Source organism: Orcinus orca, chromosome 3 (genome assembly GCF_937001465.1).
Source record: "Orcinus orca chromosome 3, mOrcOrc1.1, whole genome shotgun sequence".
Classification (NCBI taxonomy): domain Eukaryota; kingdom Metazoa; phylum Chordata; class Mammalia; order Artiodactyla; family Delphinidae; genus Orcinus; species Orcinus orca.
In genome coordinates this window covers 122,038,841-122,060,082 of record NC_064561.1, presented here as the reverse complement: position 1 = coordinate 122,060,082, position 21,242 = coordinate 122,038,841, and the positions used below count along the sequence as shown (strand labels likewise).

At 37.5% G+C, this 21,242-nt stretch overlaps 2 protein-coding genes across 4 annotated transcripts in view; both read right to left on the bottom strand.

Annotated features, from left to right (window-relative positions):
• HOMER1 (homer scaffold protein 1) overlaps positions 1-21,242 on the bottom strand; it is a 608,509-nt gene that overhangs the window by 533,049 nt on the left and 54,218 nt on the right. The window lies entirely within an intron of this gene.
• Positions 1,849-16,287, bottom strand: MTX3 (metaxin 3). Of its 3 annotated transcripts, XM_004270851.3 has the most exons (9): positions 16,187-16,287; positions 15,612-15,681; positions 15,167-15,243; positions 14,128-14,220; positions 13,427-13,609; positions 13,204-13,280; positions 12,532-12,689; positions 11,166-11,254; positions 1,849-8,378 (listed from the first exon to the last, which is right to left on the bottom strand). In XM_004270851.3, exons 1-9 carry the CDS (start codon positions 16,265-16,267, stop codon positions 8,268-8,270), a joined length of 939 nt encoding a protein of 312 aa, XP_004270899.1. In that variant the 5' UTR covers positions 16,268-16,287; the 3' UTR covers positions 1,849-8,267. The 3 variants fall into 3 exon arrangements, with proteins under 3 accessions (XP_004270899.1, XP_004270900.1, XP_033285995.1); XM_004270852.3 differs by lacking the exon at positions 11,166-11,254; XM_033430104.2 differs by lacking the exon at positions 14,128-14,220.

Genomic DNA, 21,242 nt, shown 5'->3' with positions numbered 1-21,242 from the left:
GGCTTCCCTGGTGGTGCAGTGGTTGACAGTCCACCTGCCGATGCAGGGGACACGGGTTCGTGCCCCGGTCCGGGAGGATCCCACATGCCGCGGAGCGGCTGTGCCCGTGAGCCATGGCCGCTGAGCCTGCGCGTCCGGAGCCTGTTGCTCCGCAACAGGAGAGGCCGCAGCAGTGAGAGGCCCGCGTACCGCAAAAAAAAAAAAAAAACCACCAATCCCTAATTTTATTTATAAATGTCAAGATTTCCCTATTTTCACTCGCTTACTCAAAAAGCAGGATAAATATAATAGCCCCTCTCTTACTTGGAAAAGTACAACTTTTGGAGCGAGTTGGCTGTGTTAGAAATTAGCAACGTCTTTGACGATGCACAGCTGTCTTCATTTCATATTCATAGACGTCTAAAGCATTCCAGGAGGCTGACTAATGTACCTGGAGAAATGTGCCATGTTTTCTCATCGTTTCTCCTGAACTTCTTGTCAGATCAAGAAGGGATGTGTATCTCCTTTGCTTTACAACTAGGAACTTAATTACAAGATGGAGTAAGACAAATCCTTACATTCTCCACCACCATTTCCTTCTTATTCTCATATATACCTGTCTCAAACATATGCGCAGTCCTCAGTGATCTTAGTGGTTTCCCCTTTATTTCAATCTTTCTCCTACGGAGATTCACTTAGGACAAGATCCCCATATGGAAAACTTAAAAGTTTTCCTACCAATGGCTGCTATTAATGGCAAAAGAAAAACAGAGCACCACTTACGTTGCAGCCTACTGTTCACCAAAGGACATCATACTAAATATTCAGGAGCTTTTGAGCACCCCAAATAGTCCCAGACCAAAGTCAAGCCTCTAAGCTGAAAAATTAAGAACGAAAAATTCTGAAGGTGTTTGTTGAAAGGTTCTCAGCTTTGTGACTCCAAATACCATCTTACAGAAAAACCCGAATGAACTTTTTGGCCAATCCAACAGTTGTCTTTCCCCAAAAGAATTCTATTATCCCACCACCAACAACTCTTCTTTCCTGCTCTCTTGCAAGAAGTAAGTGATCATTACCACCTCAATCCACCCAAAGGCATTTCATCTGAAACCCAAAGTTCATACGCAATTAAGATTTGTATTCTTTGGGGATAGAAGTATCAACAAAGATGTAGCTGGCTTCTCATGTGAGAGAAATACATACCTGAACAGCTCTACTTGGAAGGTTGATGCATTTTACTATACATAAATTATACCTCAATTAAAAAAAATAAACTCTACTAACAAATACTCATCCCCTCAGGGAACCTGCCCTTACTAGACTAACAGCCCTAACAGGGTTCTCCATACCCATATATGCTACCCAATTAAAAAAAAAAAAAAGCAAAAAATATGAATATCTTCCCCACTAACTAAAGTTGCATTATTTTTCTCAGTGTATGCCTTCCATCCAATTACATGGAACATCACTGGACTTTCTAGGTGAGCAAAAAAGAAAATTTTAAAGAAACTTATAAAACCAAAGAGAGAAGCTAACTAGAGTCCTGAAAAGTTGTGTGAGCAAAAAAAAATTTTAAGAAACTTATAAAGCCAAAGGGATAAGCTAGCTAGAGTCCTGAAAAGTTGTGTGAGCTGTCTGAGGTTACACACACACAATGGCCTAGGGAGCAGGCCTCTAACCTCCTTTAGCACAGGCTGGAAAGAGCACAAGTGATCTCAAGGCATCACAGAAAGAATGGACATTTTAAAAAGAACAACCCTCTATCTAGCTCAGTCCCAGCACAAAACGATTTTGAACGACCCCAAAATTCTTCCCAATGAAATATTCACCTTAAGGAATAAGTAACATTAAACCAGGAATTAATAAACATTCGAGCAACTTGAGATTTTATTGTGAAAATAGCTATTTTGACATTATATCCAGTTTCTCATTTATCAGAATAAATTCTTTACAACATTGATCATCATCACCACTTCTGGGTATTTATACACAAATTCTGAGTAAAATATATTCACACAAGGCAAGGCTAGAATATTGAAATTATGACCAACAATGCTTATTTTAAGATTGTTTACTTCATAACAAAACTACAGTGTTTATACACTAGAACAGATGTTTCAAATGTATACCATTTGAAGATAAGCTTGGTGGAACAAAACCAATATGAGTATACATAAATTTCTTACTTGTCTTCTTTGCTATCAGTCTTCCAGAAAGCTAAAGTTATATTACAAACACCTCAAATTTCCACTTTGGGATGAACAGAAAAATGGAAAGATATTTTACAAAATAAAACATCAAGTCAGAAGAAGAATAAAGCTCATCTTTATGCAGTTAACATAAAAGCTTGAGTACACCCGTCCTTCTCCAAGAAATAAGACGCCAGCACCGCAAGAGAGGCAGCCAACAGGTCAAAGAACAAATAGTAAACACAGCCTCCTCTATAGTGCGTGACTCCCTCAGGACTGATGCAAACTCTGGCAAGCCATTGTTTCTAGACATCCAGGGATCCGGGACATGTAAACTCAATGATTAGAAGGCATTTCTCTGAATTTGCATGAGAAGATCTAAAGAATCAGAACAAAGATCCAACTGCTTTGCACATGGCCAGATGTTCACCACACCACAACTCAAACCCAAAGGCAAGCTTTCCAACAAATACACATCCAAAGCACGCAGTTCCAAATATGCAACCATATACACGGCAGAAAACAAAGAGCATCCTTATGCCTGATGAGTGAACTGGTTTTATACTTTGAAATGAAATCAGATATACTTAGTCCTCTGAAATTAGAAGGTCTAGTGAGGCTTAAACTTGGGGGGATACAGAAACTTGCTGAGAATTTAATAAAAACTGTAAACCCTCATCCTAGAAAATACATACACAAACATACAATCCTTTTTTAGACCATGTCTTCAGTAATAGAAGTTGAAAATATTAAACTTTCCTTGCTTTTGTCACGGAAGGAACTGTACACTTTCTAAGACACTATGTGTGTATGCATGTGCATATATATATATATATATATATATATATATATATAAAATAACTAGCTTGTATGTGACTTTAATGCTATAAATACTCACTGCCTTTCTGGTACTTTTAAAGCACAGCCAAAAACAGTTTGGAATGGAATTCCAAGTTGGTTCCCTCTGTCTCATAGATGCCTAACAAGTGGTTAGTTCTCTGAAACCACCAGTTCACACTCCTGTACAGCTGTTCCAAGCCAACTGGGATTCTAGGGAAGCAGCTGGACTGACCAAGGGCCTCACATGTGCCTAAATAACCAAACTATCTAAACCCACAACCAATCCTCAGTCAACTCCATGGTCCCAGGGAGCCCTAACCGGTCGCTTCCATTTTATCACCACTCACTAGAAGGGCAGCCAACAACTGGAAACCTCTGCAATGAGTACAAACAAGCAGAAGCACTCTTAGGGCAGCATTTCCCTAACTGTATTTCTCAGAACACAAATCCCACATGACACCTACTTAAAAAAAAAAATCCACATAAAAATAAATTAGGAAAATAGTGTATAAAATACAGGCCCTTCTTGGAGTCTGAAACCACCAACAGCATATGTAAGGTGCTGAGAAGCCTACAGTAACTTAACTTTGTCTAACCCAGCATTTCCCTATTTAGCCAAAGAACCCACTGTTCATATAATAACAATATATTCTGCCAAAATATATCTTGAAATGCTTCTCCAAAGAACTGAATTATAGTTTAAAACTATCTTACAATATAATTTCAAATTAATAATAATGAGGATATAAAGACTTATTTTCCTGCATTTTTTTAAAGGAACTACTTTGTTTTGCTCTGAATAGTCTTTTATCATAACATTCCACTCTCTGTTTACAAACATCCAACTCAAAGCTACCCTTTCTTCTATCATTGTTCAAGAATGTTCATTCTCATCAGTAATCACTGGCCGCCTCATCTGGAACAAATGATTTTTGCATGCTTTTTGATTCCGAGGATACCTCTCCACCTCAATCACAATAATTTTAAGTCTAGGGGAGGTAACCTGGGCTTCTAGCAAACATTATATCCCAACAAGAGTTTGGGGCTAAATAATTTTTAAAACCCTTAAAAAAAAAAAAAAAAGCAAAGCACTCCATCTTTACATCTCTATGAAAATCAACATTTTGAAGATCTAATGAAACTTCAGTTAAACCTTTGAGACTAGGATTACTGACCTTTGGTTCATGTAATTAACAACGAATTTCTTAAAAATCTAGTAATTTCTTAGGAAATATGAAAACATTGAAAAGTAAATGTAAGTTCCACAGAGCTGAACAAGAAAAAAGGCAAAAGATAATTCTAAATGCCAACAACATATACAAAAGACCGTCATTACAACCCAAATATATGTGGCTCTGCTCAGGATTTCAATAATATAAATAATTAAACCAAGACAAAGTCAATCACTAAATCCCTGTGAACTTAAAAAACAAAAAGCACACAGACACACTGCATTTTGTTCATCCCTAGTGTAGTTAGAGAACACTTGCAAAACAAAGAAGGATCACCACACAGAGACATGGAGGAGTTTTTTCCAAAATATTTTATCCTCATAAAAGGATACCATACCATAGGGAAAAAAGATACAATTACAAACATAAAACCGTAGAATTTTTAATCTCCTAGGGAAAAGGGATTCTTAGTTTTAGGGGTTCTTGTTTTATCTTTGCTGATAAAGCAAAACAGATCTTTAGATTATCATTTGTTATAAACCTGAGTTTTTTTTTCTTTAAACTCAAGAATGAAATAAATTAATTATATTATGCATTTATTAATCTGGAACTGAATACTATGTTTAAAGCATTAAATTTTAAATCATAGTTTAGATAATGATAAACTTATTGAATTTATTTTTAAAACCCTTTTATTTTGAAATAATTATAGACTCACAAAAAGAAGTTGCAAAAATAGTACACAGAGATCCTATGTAACCATCCCTCAGCTTCCTGTCTTTACATTTTAAGCATTTATATTTTGGTTTCAGAGGGATACAATTTTTGACAGTTTATGAAAAAGTAAACAGTTTAAGAAAAATCTAATAACATGGTAAATGTCTATTCCTGGAAGAGGCTCTAAGAAAACATACTACTGACTTCAAATACCACTTTTATCACATGATACTACCTTTAAAAACTGGTTTTCTGAGATACTGTTACCAATTTCTGCCTCTTTTGATGTCTAGTTTTCTTCCATTTTTGCAGACTTCTGAAAATTGTAACTGAGCTCTGATTGAAATAAGCTTACCCATTCCTTTAAGTTAATATATCTAGCCACATTAAATGAACAGAAATTACAAATGGAAATCAAAATGCTTCAGATTTAACATAAAATCTCTAATCCTCTAGCCCTCAAAAAATAAAACAAACATGTCTAGGTTGAAATTTAATTCGTTTGTCAGTGCCAACCTTTTAGGGGGAAAAACACTGTGTAGGAATGACTGTCCTTAAAGGTCTTTTACAGTTTCTTTGGTCTTAGGGGAATGGCCAGTCTTATGGATAACTGATGACAGTTTGTTGATGAACGATCTTTATCTTATGGGAATTATCTGACCAATTTTCTCATCCTATACTACCAAGAAACATAAACACAAACATAGTCCCTTTTATCATATTATCCTCCACCATCACTTCCAAAAGAAAGTGGCTCACAGTATTTTAAGACTGTGGACCATTTATCTCAGCGAACTCAAACTTTATCCAAAGCATATCCTGACAGGTTGCTCAAAAGCTCTCTGCCCAGTTATTCCTTTCCAAGAGCTTCCTATATGTGTGGCTGACCCCTGGAGTGGTTTGTGTTCAGTGATAGCCTCCTAGCATCTCATTAGCTTATACCAAAAACCTCAACTAAGTAACCCAGCATATAAATTCTCACTTATCTAAATCATATTTTGCATCTTAGGAAAGATAGTCTGGAAGCATCATGGCCTATATAGCATACAGCTAAAGGCAGTTCAAAGCAGGAATGACCAAAAGGAAATAAATCATTTTTACATTCGTCTTTCTACTAAAAAAGGATACTTGTTATTCTAGAATGATATTTTTTTATTAAACTTTCAACACATTAAACTTTCAACAAACATTACAGTATGCTTACTGGCTGCATCTTTGTGTCGTAAGAATACGATATTACACATTCTTATAAAAATGTAAATACATTTTGCTTACTCATGGACAGTAGTAACCTTACTGACAGAAAACTTTACATAACCCAGTATTATCCTTTGACTTTGCCCATGGAGAAATCTGGAGTTAAATTTACCATTCAATTTTAGAATCTGTTAGGGTTAATATAGTTCTTTCTCCTACAAATTTTTTATTTTGCCAAAAACTAATTTTAATTGTGCTGTTTTACATATTTGACAATTGTAAGTCACTTCAAATACTTTTTGAAAGTTTTAGTAGAAATCATAATCGAAAATGACTAACCCTGACTAAAGCATAAGCAGATGATTAATGTGCTAACCACCCATCTCCAATAAACATCAATCCTAGAGGACAATAAAGTCCTATGGTCATGATTTCCAACACAGAATATTCAAACAGATTTCCGACTGCTGGACTCTAACAGAAGACTAACGCATAACACACACACACACACACACACACACACACACACACACACACACACACACACACACACACACACACACACTCTCTCTCTCTCTCTCTCTCTCTCTCTCTCTCTCTCTCTCTCTCTCTCTCTCTCTCTCTCTCTCCCTCTCTCTCTCTCTCTCTCCCCCACCTGTTGCAGAAGTAATGTGAAACTCATTAGTTTCTTTCTCTCAATGCGTCCAAACAGATGAACAAGACTTTGAAGACTACCCTGTTTCTCATTAAAACTTTCAAGAAAAAATATTTACAATGACATAAAGACTTCTGTATAAATAGCTACCTAAATACAGAACAAATGGAGAGGATACAGGTCAAACACAGCTGAGTTCCACTCAGCTCAAATTAGACAAGTCTCTTGAGTCCAAAACTGTTTTCCTAACCTGGGGGTTTCTGCAGGATGTGACAAGATTTGCTGAGCACCATAGTAATCTTTTAAGACACTAATCAAAAACATGGTCCTATATTTTAAAAACCCCAGAAGTAGTTTTAGGACAGCAGAAGCACCTCAGCCACTAAAATAAGCAAGATTCTATTGTAAGTAAAATTACCCGCACAGGAAATCTTTGAACAGTTCACAAACCAATAAATAGAAAATGTTCTTTAAAATCTGCTATTTCCGATTACTCCATTGAATCCTTCAACTGTAGTTAACTCTATGGAAAATAATTAGTTGTCATAAAGGTTTTGACTACATGATATGTTTCTTAGGAAGAACACTGGTCTGAGCCAAGCATGGTGAACCTGGACCAGGTGCACAGTAGGTACTTCTAGTTCTCTGGCAGTAAGCTCCTCCTGAGTAGTGTCTAACAACCGGGCAAGTGTCAGTTAGACTTTACAGCCTGGCATAATAACGATGCTAACACGTTCAGCTCTCCCGAAATCAACCCAAGAAAGAGATGACTAGAGTTAAAGATGTACTACGAATACACAGGTCTAAAGCTCCAATAAATTAAAACAGCCCTTGCTAACCTGTATTGAACACATGAGCAAATACTGTTATATTGAAGTGCATATAGTCAGACAAATATTATATGTAACCATCTTTAATATTTATATGTATGGTAGTAACTCCCCCAAAGATTAGACTTATGAGAGCATAATTAAAAAACACATTCCTCATTGCTTTTTAAAGTTAAATACAGGCTTTTCTATTGAAGTAAATAGAATATTAGAATAATATATTTTTCCTAACATCTAAAATAGGCATCAGATTTCTAAACAGAAGAAAAAAAGGCTTCAGCCAAAGAGCCACATATTAGATATTTAGACTGGTATAAGGATACTAAATTAATAAATTAACTTGGATAAACTAACAGTGCACATTCAGAACAGAAGTGTAGCTTTGGGCCAGCAACATGTGAACCAAAGGCAAAAATCTGCCAAGGTTAAGGCAGGTTTTTTATTTACAGTACAACGTGTTTTCTCTTTCCCCCAAGTTCATTTAGCATTTACCTTGATGTTACTTAAAGTGCATTGCCAAGCTAAAACACGAGCTTCCTAACTAAAAAAAAATTGCTGTCATAGAAAGTTTCTTTTGTTTTAGAGTCTTCCTTATACCTATTCATGAATTTTCTTTTTGCCTTCACACACTTAGTGTAAGAGATTACTGCAACAATTATATGACTTTGGACACAAAGCATGAAGACTGTCAGGGTGACAGCCGTTGTGAGGAATTACTTTCTTCTTCTGCTGGAGTCAATTTAAGTGTTGGCAGTTTCCGAGGAGGAAGCTGAGGGCTTTGGCGAAGATTGTCATCCATCTGTGGAAAGTACAAAAGGTACATCTGACTTATGGCTATGGCATCACTTATATGGACTGTGGCCTCCCCATCCAAACTGTAGTCTAGAAGAGTACCGAACCTTATGTTTCTAGGACTGCTAGAGAAACCTTTTTCTTGCAAATAATCTCTCAAGAATTCTAAACATCATATCTAAATACTGGCTGACTCAGTATATGTATGAAAGCAATATGGCTCATCCTTGATGACTTCACAAAATTACAGTAATTCCACATAATGAACAGTCTACTGAACTCAACCACAGCACAACTTGGTTTAAGAGATCTTCTCATATTAAGGTAAAAGCAGTATTTCTGTTACATTACTCTCCACAGTTTACAAAGTATGTTCTCATTTGATCTTCCCAACACAACTGTAAAGGAAAAACAAAAAAAAAAGGCGGACACAATCATTCCCTACTTTACAGATTAGCAAAATGAAGCTCAGAAAGGTTACCAGATTTGCATTAGGTTGCAAAGCTAGCATCAGAGCTGAAATGTGAACACAGGTCTTTTTATTCTAACACTATTGTTCTTTCAACTATATCTCATTGCCTCAATAAAAATGACCTGTACTCCACTCAAAAAGATCACCTCTTTAAGGCTATGACTATTTAGACCAAGAGAAGCTAAGAAAAGATACAGAAAGAAGGATAAATTCTTTAGACCTAATCCAGAGGCACTGCAAACACTGGATCAGTTCTAAGTCTGCTCCAGAGAAACAAATCAAGAACATATTTAGAAAATGTCCAAGAGTTTCAGACTTACCCTAAGGAGTACGTTAGCATCCCGGGAAACACTAGGACAGGGGTTACTTAGAACTGAGTCAGACCTTAGAAAACTACCTTTAACCAGGGTACCCCAAAACCAGAGTGCAAGGTCCTGGTGTTAAGCTGCTTCATAGAAGACTAGAAAGCAGCTGCCATCAATGACCCAAAACCAACAGAATATAGCATCTTATCACCTACTTGATAGGTAGGCTTTTTTAGAGTTTTGAATATAAGCAGCCCAAAACTCTCTCTTATCTTCTCAAGATGCTTTTATAAAGTACAGGGGAAATGTTTCAGCAGAGGTACATAGGGTTCATAATAAAGGGAAAAGAATAAAAGATTAACTCTTAATTTTCCGAGGGAAAAAGTATTCCCAGTGAACTATCTGAATCAATTGTGATGTCTTTTTTTTCCTTGCAAGAACTAAGTTCCTCAAACATAACTCTTTCTTTTTTTTAAGCTCTAGATTTCCTGTCTAAATGGTGAACGGTGGTAGCCAATAGAATTTGTTGTTCTAATGTCTTGTAGCAGTGAACTGTACTGAAGAGCAGATGGGAAGTGGGGTGGAGAGAGGTGCTGATATAGGGTCAGGAAACTCTCATATATTGATGATGCCAAAATGGAACTGTACCAAGTGGTGACAGGGCCTCCTGGCTTCACTTTCTGCATATGCAGGTATTTCATGGTTCCCTTCACATGTCTAATGAATTTGCCACAGATAGAAATGGAAGCTATACTGGATAGCCTTCATCTAGCAGAAAAGTATCTAAAACAGTCTGAGTAATCTTTCCATTATCCACACTTAACTCTCAGTGTATTTCCTCTCATGAGATTTGCTGGGTTAGGCTATGAATTAAGACAAACTTGGCTTTCATTCAGCTTACCCAAACTTTAATAAGAGGTACATGCAATACCATAAAGAGAAATAAAATGGTCATTCCAGAGAGTGGCTGTTATAAATCTGGCTATTACCACCAGTAGTAATGGATACATACTTTCATTCAAGAGTTAGATGACTGACTAACTGCAAAGCCCATGCTGGAATCCAATTTCTAGGGTTCAAATTCTCTCTCTACCTCTTGCCAGCTGAAAGGCCTCGGGCAGGTGATGTTATAAGCTACTCTCGAAGCTTCAGTATCTCATCTGTAAAATGGGAATGACAAAGTACCTGCACACATAGAGCTGCTGTGAAGATTAAATGAGATAACTCATATAAAGCTCGTATAACACAGTGCCTGTTACTCAATCCCCCAAATCCTCTAGCCAGTGTTATTAAGCCACAATGACCTATTAGTTTGTGAAAGAATAAAGCATTATGCATTTGCATAAGAAAGAAAAAGCAAGTTTATCAAACATTTGAGGAAAAAATGCATAACTCCCTTGTATTTTTCCAATTAGAATCACCCTTGAAATTTCCATTGTTGGCTCCCTCCCCCACCCAATTCCTCAATATCTCTCTCAACAAATGCATACTCCCTAAGTGGCAAAATATCCACACTGGCAAAAATTGCAGACAACGTTTAGAACAGAGCATAGGAAGGAGGCAAAAGAAAACCATTTACGTGGAAGAAAGAAAAAAACACCATAGTGCTTTTAGCAAGAAAGGATAAGCACAGGTGCTTACAATCTCAAGAAACGTTAACCCTCAGAGACAGAAGGAAGCAGACAAGCAAGCAAGGAGTGTTTTCTTGTTTGTCTTTCTCTTTTTGAAGCCAGGCTTTGGGGTCTCCTAACTTGAAAAGTACTACTAATTGGGTGGTAAAAGTAAATCCAATACCATTATCAGATCTTTCCCCATAGCAATCAGGCCATTACTGGCTTCAAAACACTGTATTTTGTACAGCTTTAGTAAATGTATGTTTAAACAGCTTTCTGAAAAAATAAACTTAAAAAAAAAAGAAAAACTGAAAAGGTAAAGTTAATGCATAACCCAAAACAATATTAATTGCAGAAAGGAAAATACTAAACTACTATAAAATAACAATTGAAGTAAACTTGACCTTTTCAATCAAGTTGGATTCCTTATTTACAAGTTGTGTGAGTTTCTGCAGATTTGCATCTACCGTTTCTTGTCCAGCAGGAGAGATGCCTAAGAAGCCAGGACAGAAATCAGAAAGAGGAAATTCTGAAAGCCTTACAAGCTGTTTAGATTCAAAGAATATTGAGTCTATCCAACCCTCCTAAGTGCCCCATTGCCCACCACACCCTCCAAAAAAGGCAAAGTGAAAAACCATTCTGGGTTCAAAGGCAAACTTAAGAGGGAGAGTAATGCTCCAAAACCAAACCCTAAGCTAAAGGACTAAATTTGTCCTTAAGGAGACCCTGTTAGCCAAGCATTATGCAGATAGCCAAGGTCATTAGAGCACAACAGTCCTCATTTCCTTCTCAAATTTGACTTGTACCTTCCCCCCCATTTCACATAGGTCTTTAGTTACAACTATTTGAACAGCTTTCTAAGGCCCAAACAGTTACCCACAAAGCATCCGAAGTACTTGGAGGAACTTTAAAAAATACAGATTCCTGGGATCCATCCCTAAGGGATTCTAATTCAGTGAATCTGGTATAGGACCCAAGATTTTGTATTTGTTCTGTAGTCAGGTTTGCTAACCACTGCTCCCAAGTAACAAGGTTGAAAGTTACTCAGTTTCATGACCCCCAAACTAACTAACCCCTCCCTTGTTATATACAAGTGTATTATATACAAAACACATAACCCACTATAAAAAGTAAACTGTCCCTAAACCAACGATCCTTATGACTTCTATTTCTTAAAAGGACAATTCTGGCCAACTCTCCCCATACAAATTTTGTGTCCCAATCACTTAAGCACAAGGCCCAATACTCGAAGAATCAGAGCCTAAGTGACAGGTGCCCTCTGTTTACTATACCTCCAGTCTGATGTAATCAGTTTTGAAGTAGTGGAATCATGGGAGTGTACCTCACCAAAATCAATCTGCTGCTCATTTCTGTTCACACAGGAAAATGCTAGAAGCAACCTTTAAAGTAATTGCCCATTTGCATTAGGATAAATGCTATCTTTCGGCAGGGACACAATAAATACCTGTGGTTAACTTTTAGAAGAAAATGACCCACTTCAAAGGAGCAATATTTAAAGAACAAGAAGCAAGAACTGTATAAAATCCAGAACAGACAAATGGCAAATATATATTTCTCTATTTAAAGAAGAACTAACACATGGGAGTAAAAATAAGTTGGAAAAATGCAACTTTCTGAAGTTCTATAAACCAGCATTTAAAGACAATATACAAACTTCTTTAATAAGTAATGAATTTGGCTTATACATCCTTAGGAGAATATGCAAGTATTCTATGCAAACAAAGATTAGCTGAAGAGGAACCAGCTTACCTCCAAGACTAAGCCTAAAATAACTGTTTAGGATGTCATCACAAAAGCGACACAGGTTGGAGAGCTGTTTCAAATGTTCTTGTAACTGAACTTTAGGAAAGCATACTTTATAAAGAGGTGCGAGAAAACCAAACACATAGGCATCCAAAGTAGAAGGCCTAAAAATAAATTAAGGATTTTTTAAAAGCACATAGAAAATATTAATTTGGGATTATGTTAAAAAAAACACTTTTTCTCAAATACATTTGTCAATTCTGAAGTATACAATACGGTCTTTTAAAAGGTTTACTACCCATTCTGGCTTATAAAAATGATGCAGCTAGGGTTTTACTCAGTTGTAGCTTTTAAAAAATACTCTACCCATTTTATTTAGAAGAAAATTAAGTTGTAAATTAAAGATTCATTTTTACCATAAGTGTTATATAGAGACTGGAGACATGGTGGGAATAGCCTTAGAAGTTTCAAATTCACATATGTAGCATATTAAGTCAATGTAAGATTACCGCAACAGAAAAAGTTTCCTACAGTAAAAATCCATTAAATATTTTTTTTAAGTGAAAAACTCATTGGGGCTGGGGTGGGAGGACCAGGCAAGGGAACTTGCTTTAAATAACTGCTCACTGAATACATGCAAACAAAACATCAAAATGGTTTTTAAGGGAATGCACTCACATATCTCCAAAGAAAAACTGAGATGTTCCCAGTCTGTTTGACAGAAGATTTAGGCACTCCTTGGCATCTCTGTATATCTAATAAGGATGAAATTACATCTCAAAGGTAGGAAAGATACTTGAGAACTCCTTTTCAGACTGGCATCTATAGATAAGTTCATCCCTGCTCCTTCTCTTGTCCCTCCTCTGGAGGGCCCTTGCTCTGAAGGTAATTCCAATCATACCTGAGCTTCTACATCTCGGAGGTGGTAGAGGGGAGGCTCTCCCCTGGTCAGGAGAATCCTATTCAGTGCTCCCTTAGACATTCTTCCAGGCAGGATCAAACTCAAGGGAAAAGGCATTCGTGAAGCAAACCATGGCTTTGTCACAGTAAAGTAATTGTCACTCTCAACCCAGAATGTGTGAAGCTGCAAAAGGAGGGAAAAAACACTACAAAGATATTCTTTTACTAAAAGGAAGATCCTCAATCAATGTGAAAGTTTTTCATAAATATCTCTGAATGAAGTTGACTCCATACAAATTTTCCAGTTAGGATGACTCAAGGATAAATCAATGTTTTTAAATGTGTGAGTTTTGTTGATTGCTCTATCCCAAGCACCCAGAATAAGGCCTAGAACATAGTAGGTGCTCAATGAATATTTGCTGAATGAATGAATTACAGTTGGCCCAACTCTATACATGGACAAACTCCAATCTTTCACAGAGAATCTTTATTTCCAAAATGACAGTAACTTTCACTTTGTTGTTTCATACACTAGTTGAACGTCTAACAGAATCAACCCAGTTCTGCAGTTACATGAAAGAATCAAGACTGATACATAAATGAAATTTCTTCTCTTAAGCCTTTTCCATTATTTTTCTTCTAAATCGACTAAGTACATTTTCAGTACGTCACTAAAATACCGTAATATTCACCAATGCTCACCACTGCAGGAAGAAGCTTCTCTTCGAGGAGAGCAATGTAAGCTAGTGTATCTGCCCCTTGTTTTGCTGACAGTTCATAATCGGCATTATATTTCTATTAAAAAATAAAAAACCAAAAACCTCATAAGTCAAGAACATCCCAAAACAGTGAAGCTAAATAAATTAGGACTCCTATTCTTCCTCAAAAATGGCAAACATATTAAAAGGGGAAAAGAGAAATACAAATTCAGTGACAAATGCTGCTTAATGCAAATAAAGTTCTTAGCACAGCATCATGCACACGTTAAGGTCAATAAATGTTAGTTTTAGGTGTTTATTTATTATTAACTATTATTTCAATGATTGTTAATGACCTAGTTTAGTTTAGTGCATGACATGTAGTACAAACTTAATAGAGACTATTATTATTCTTGTTAACAATAAGGAAAAAGTTCTAATTAGTAGCATTTTCCCCTTGAAAAGAGAAAACCTTCCAATTGAGAAAAGTTCTAAATTTTGTTGATATAGGACTTCTTTTTTTAAACTATTGGCAAAATCAATGATAACTTTTACATTTATGTAAACTGTTACAGTTTAAACATTTTAGATATACAAATCTTGGCATGTTCAGATATTTTGGATACATTATTTCATGAAACATTTAACTGCAACTATTAGTTTAAGTGCTTTTAAAAAATAAATAGTTGCTAGTTGATGGGAACTCAGACCTCACACCAAGCACAAAATGTGTAGCAATTATGGAACTAAATTTACAATCATATCAATAAGTATAATAGTGAAAATGGTTAAATTGAATCTACTTACACCTAAGCTTCAATAAAAACCAAGCAAAGTGCATGAAAATATAAATTGACTATAACTCACTATATGCCTTTTGAATCACAGTACAACTCATGATTTAGAGCAGTGACTCTCAAATCTATTCTTATATCAAGCCCTATGTATCTCCAAAACAGAATTCTAAAAAAAATTTTTTTAATGCACTTTCTTTGGAAGCAACATGCAGGGATCAAGAATCTATTTCTCCAGAAGGAACCCACCTGTTTTCTTAAAAAGTTTAGTATTTTTGCCGGCTGAGAAACAATACTGTCTTCAGTTGTCAAAACTGGTACATCTCCTGTAATCACAACACAGTTTACATATAAGGAAGCATTTCGATTTCCTCTGAAGAGACTCCAATACCCTAAAAACTATGCCAGTCACATTTGGAGAAAAAAAAATGAGTAACTCATCTTAGGTTTTTGCAATTTCACACACACACAAAAAGTTTTGGAGAACATTTTCATTTCTCATAATTTCCACTGATTTGGCTTCTCCTTTGAAGTATTACTCAAAATGATCAAAACATAAGCAACACACAGCTAAGGTCGTGGTAAGAACTAAAACCCCAAGGTACTCCATGGCTACAAGCCCCCTAGCTTTAAATAAGAGGGGGGAGGGTGCTTACAGAGGGCAGAAATGGGTGTTTAAAAGTTTACACTGTACCTCTTGAACCTCTCCAGGTGTTATCTATGACATTGACTTTCAGGGGTGCACCAGAAAACTTGGCGTAAGCCTGAAAGAGAGTTTGCAATAAAACATTTTAGACTGAATACGTAATGCAAATCTGCAGAGCAGCTTTACTTCAAAGCCGGGTCCCCAGAAGGCAGAAACGCCTGACTCGGGGGCTGCGTCCCTCCCGCTACTTCTAGCCGGGGTTGCGCGCTACCAAGATTTCGAGGACTTTTTTCCCCCCAAACGTTTGAGGGATGCAGAGCGGGGAGCGCGCGCCTACTGCTTTGAGCTTTCATTCCACTGCACAGACGGCTTTGCAAGGCTGAGAAAACTCGGAGCCAAGCGGAGAAGCCATGACTTCTCCTCCAGGATTCGGCGGGGCCACAGGCTAGGCTGTAACTCGTTGGACGGGAGGGAGCCCCGGGCGGTGCAGCGAGCAGCGACCCGGCCGGCCGGGCCCGAGCGCAGCGGGAACCAACCCCAGCCGCCGGGACCCGGACCAGCCAGCCTCGCGTCTCTGGCCCCGCCCCTTCTTTCCCGCGCCCTGGCCCGCGAGGCGGCCTCACCATCACCACCAAGGACTCGCTGTGCACCGACGGGAGCCCCCAGCCGCCTCCCCAGCACCTGAGCTCCAAGGGCGCCGCCATCTTGCCGGGGCCGACCTTTGCTATCCCGGAAGTACTTTTGCTGCTTACTTTCCGGCACGTGGAAACGCGGGGGCGGGGCGCGAGGGAAGGAAGGGTACTCTGGGGACTGGGAGAGGTGCAAGGCGGGAAGGGCCACTGAAGGGGTTAACAACACGCTTAGCCATCAGTTTGGCCTGGGGTTTAAGAGTCCTGGGCAATGTCAGACAACCCGCCAGTAATTCCTCAAGTACTTATTGGATGCCATGTGTACCAAGCACTTTGACTATTACTACCCTGGGCCTAAATAACCCATTTGTAAACCAGGCATGAGAAGTTTATTGACAAGATTGTTGTGTTTAAAATTATGACATAGAGGTAAAGAACTTGGCATATAGTAGGCACTCTGTAATTGTTTGACCCCTTTTCCCCATATATTTGGCTTCTGCTTCTTGCCACTCTCAATCTCAATTAGTCACCTTCATATTTGCTTGTTACACTCTTCCTAAAAGTAACAAGTTTCCTGAAGTTTGTCAAGTGAATTCTGCCGTTCTTCAGTCTGGAATATTGTTCTTCCCTGGCACTGCTCCCTCAGAAATGAGCTTAACTGTCACCTCCCTGGGACAATTTTCCAAAGTTAGGAACTTCTGGGTTCCTGTAGCATCTTGTACATACTTGAATTGTAGCTTCTATCTGATACAAACCTTTTGCCTTTCATTGTACCAGAAGTTTTTTGAAGACAGAACAGGGCTGGCTTCATAGATGTGAGACCTCTGCAGTCACACAGGGCCCTATACTTAGAAGAGCTCACACTTGTTCTGGTGTCATTGTCTTGAAATTCTTAATAATTTTTGAACAAAGGGCCCTGCATTTTTTATTTCAACTGGGCCCTGCAAATCGTGTCACCAGTCGTGTCTGTGGGCCTAGTGGGCATGAACTACATGTTTCTTGAACATCAAGCTGACAATTTCTCAGAAAAAATGGAGGAAAAAGAGGAAAGATAGGCCTTGGGAATGCCATGATCGTAACATGCTCTCTGGGTCTTGAAATTAGCACCTGGATGTCAGGCTTCTTTCTAGAAGGCAAAGTAAACTTTCTGGGATACCCTCCCAGTCACTCCTCTGAGATTTTTCCTTCCTGTGCCTCTGAGATGGCTGGGTCCCTTTAAACTACTGAAAACTCAAAAGAAATCTCTGCAAATTTTCATAAAATTACAATTGAACAAGTAATTGCTAAGCACTCCCTTACTGTTTACATAGCCATCTAAATTACAGTATGAATCTGTTAAAGTCCATTTTCATGTTTCAAAGGCAAGAGTTCTCAGAAATGGGTAGGGAAGTTATGTCAAAGGTGACATTCCTTTAACAATACTTTAAACTGGGAAATGCATAACATATGTACCATTAAAATTAAATGTCAGAATATTTATTGAGCAGCTACTATGTCCAAAACACTGTAAGGCTCTGGGAGAATACAGAGATAAATAAGATATGACTTCTCTCCTCAGGAGTTTATACTCTACAAAGGAGACAAAGGATTAGGTGTAACAAGTTAGATTATCATGAGTAAAGTTAGAGATAAAAATAAAATACTATGGAAGCAGAGAGTAGGAATGATACATCCTCTGTGGGATCAATGGAGTCTGTCTGTTCAGTCTTCAGAATAAAGCAGGTAATTCAACATCCAGATTCAAGTAATTGGACCTCCCTGTTTAGAGGATTAAAATCCCAAGCCATAAAGCTCAGAGTCCATATACTACAATTAGACATTTTAAATAATCGTACACAGAGAATGTAGATTACTTGAGTCTTGTTTATGAGGGAGGGAGGTGAAAGTGGATGCACATTCTTTGTGGACACACAGCATAATTACTCAGTTTAGCCTTCTCCATTATTGCTGTTGTTACATACAACAGTTTCATTTGCATTAAAGAGAAATTAAATCTCCTAGCTTTGAGTTGAGACAGAGAATAGCATGCTAATGCTTCTGATGAGAGAATCCTTACACACAGGTTTATTAGTGCCTGTTTAATAGCAATCTTTTATTATTGCAATTCCTCTTGAGAGTCTGTATTTTCTAGATTGAATTTTAAAACCCTAGGCCAGTTGATTGCACAACCAGGCTGAATATTGTTCCAGAGAACCACAGAGAAAGTGGAAACCTTCACGAATTATGCCTGGTATGGGTAGTTGGTATGCCCCTGTGCCTTTTTTCTGGCTGCTAGAGAGTATTATTCAAAGTTCATCAAAATAATTTCAGATTCCTACCAGGAAGCATGCTGTCTGCAAAACATTCATGTATGTGTGGGATGACCTGAATTACAGCTTTATAATGAGTATTCCAGACAGTGTTTTCCCTGAGAAAGAAACCTCATTTTTCAAAATATAGACATTGAAAATGGCTTCATCTAGTGATGGTCATCTGGACTCCGGGGACCTGATCTTGGCATCCATTCCTATCCCTCATGTGTTTCTTAACTTAGGAGCCATGGTATTAAGATCTTTTGTCTGGATGATTAAGAATCTGTAATATGGTGCTGTCAGCAAAGATGAAAGGTTTGTGACAAGTGATTATGCATTATGAACTAGAGAGCCTTGAATGTCGCTTTCAACTCTAAACTTCTGTAATTCAGTTCCATGTTTAGATAAGGAACCCTTGGGGAGGAAACTAGCAAACACTGAATAGAAGTCAGGAGAGCTGGTTTCCTGATTTTGTTTCTAAATAGCCATATGACCTTGAGCCAATCATTTTACCTTTATTCCTCAACTCATTCACTTATAAAGTGAAAGTTGTTTTAGCTCTGAGATACTATCATTTTATGTGTGATAAGCATTTAATAATAGCTGACATTCATGGAACAATTTCTACATGCCAGAAATTGTTTTAAGTATCCAACATAACTCATTTGATCTTCATAATGACTCCATGAGGTAAATACTGTTATGTTCCCCTATTTTCAGGGAGGAAAATTAAGGCACAAAGATGTTAATTAACCTTCCCAAGGTCACCTAGCCAATAGGTGATACAGGCAGGATTTGAACCCAGGCAGTCTGGGCTTATACTCTTAACCACTATGTCATTCTGCCTATAGCCTTCTTTTTCTTTTTAAAAAATTTTTATTGAAATATAATTGATTTACAATGTTGTGTTAGTTTCAGGTATACAGCAAAGTGATTCGGTTATATATATATAAATATATATATATAACTTTTATACATTCTCTTCCATTATAGGTTATTACAAGATATTGAGTATAGTTCTCTTTGCTGTACAGTAGGTCCTTGTTGGTTATCTATTTTATATTTAGTAGTGTGTATATTTTAACCTCAAACTCCTAATTTTTGCCTCTCCCCTTTCTCCTTTGGTAACCATAAGTTTGTTTTCTGTGTCTGTGAGTCTTTCTTTTTTTTTTAAAGAAGTTCATTTGTATCGTTTTTTTTAGATGCCACATATAAGCAATATCATATGATATTTGTCTTTCTCTATCTGGCTTACTTCACTTAGTATGATAATCTCTAGATCCATCCATGCTGCTGCAAATGGCACTATTTCATTCTTTTTTATGGCTAATATTCCATTGTGTATATGTACCACATCTTCTCTATCCATTCATCTGTTGCTGGACACTTACGTTGCTTCCATGTCTTGGCTATTGTAAATAGTGCTGCTATGAAGATTGGGGTGCATGTATCTTTCTGAATTATGTTTTTCTCTGGATATATGCCCAGGATTGGGACTGCAGGATCATATGGTAGCTCTGTTTTTAGTTATTTAAGGAACCTCCATACTGTTCTCCCTATATAGTGGCTGTACCAATTGACATTCCCGCCAACAGTGTAGGAGGGTTCCTTCCTCTCTACACCCTCTCCAGCATTTATTATTTGTAAACTTTTTGGTGGCCGTTCTGCCTGTAGCCTTCTAAGTAGTCCTATAAAAATCATAGTTTCACTCAGAGTAGAATTATCAGTGACATGATATTACTATCATTATTTATTTAATAGTATTTGTTTAGAATTAAGCCATTAAACAAGTTCATGAAGCAACTTCTATATGCCCAGCACCTTGCTGGGCAGTCAGGGAATAAAAACTTGTATTCATGCTTTCAAAGGGTTAGTTGATAAAACAAAGCCTACATATTTGAGGTAACTAGAGATGTTTAGGAGGTACCATTTTGTCAAGCAGACCACAAGTCTAATTTGGCTTTAGACAAAGTCTTTAATGTACTGCAATGCTTGGCAAAGGCCTGGTAGAAGAAGTAGGACTTTAGCTGACCTGGAAGGATGAGTGCATTGGATTTAAATTGGCACAGAGGAAGGCACTCCATGGGCTATACTACATATATAAGTCAAGGCGTAGAGATGGGAATGACAATGGCAAAGAATCTGAAGACAAGTAAATGGATGCTGGATTTGACAATAAGCTGGAGACTGATCAGGAAGAATGTTGATTGACTAAGTTGAGAACCATAATTGGTGATATTGGAAGGCATGGGGATTTGTAGTTTTGAGGAAGTAAAAAAAGAGTAAAAGTCTTAATACAATATTAATGGATTCACATAGTCATGGACGGGAGGTGGAATGCTATTGTTTCATGGACATGATAGGAGGAAGCATTTTATGAATTCATGCATTGCATTATATGAATTTAAATGTGAAAAAAATGAAGGGAGGAAATGCTGCAGAATATTATTAGAAGAGAGTCACCTGGCACCCTTGCACTGAGCATTTCTCATTGAATAGGTTCTTAGAAATCAAATTGCAAGAGATTACTAAAGAGAATGGTATTAGGAATAGGGGCAGGTATAATATCACAAGGAATATGCCAGATAAATGAAGGAAAGGAATAGGACAGGAGCAGAATACTCAAGATAAAGTTCTTGAAGGAGTTTACAGGGTGGATCTACATACAGACATGGTGAACAAAAGCCTGAAGATGGCAGAGAGAAGAGTGATGGGGTCCTAGGAATTACCCTAAGAGCTGAGAGGCTGAGATCAGGAGT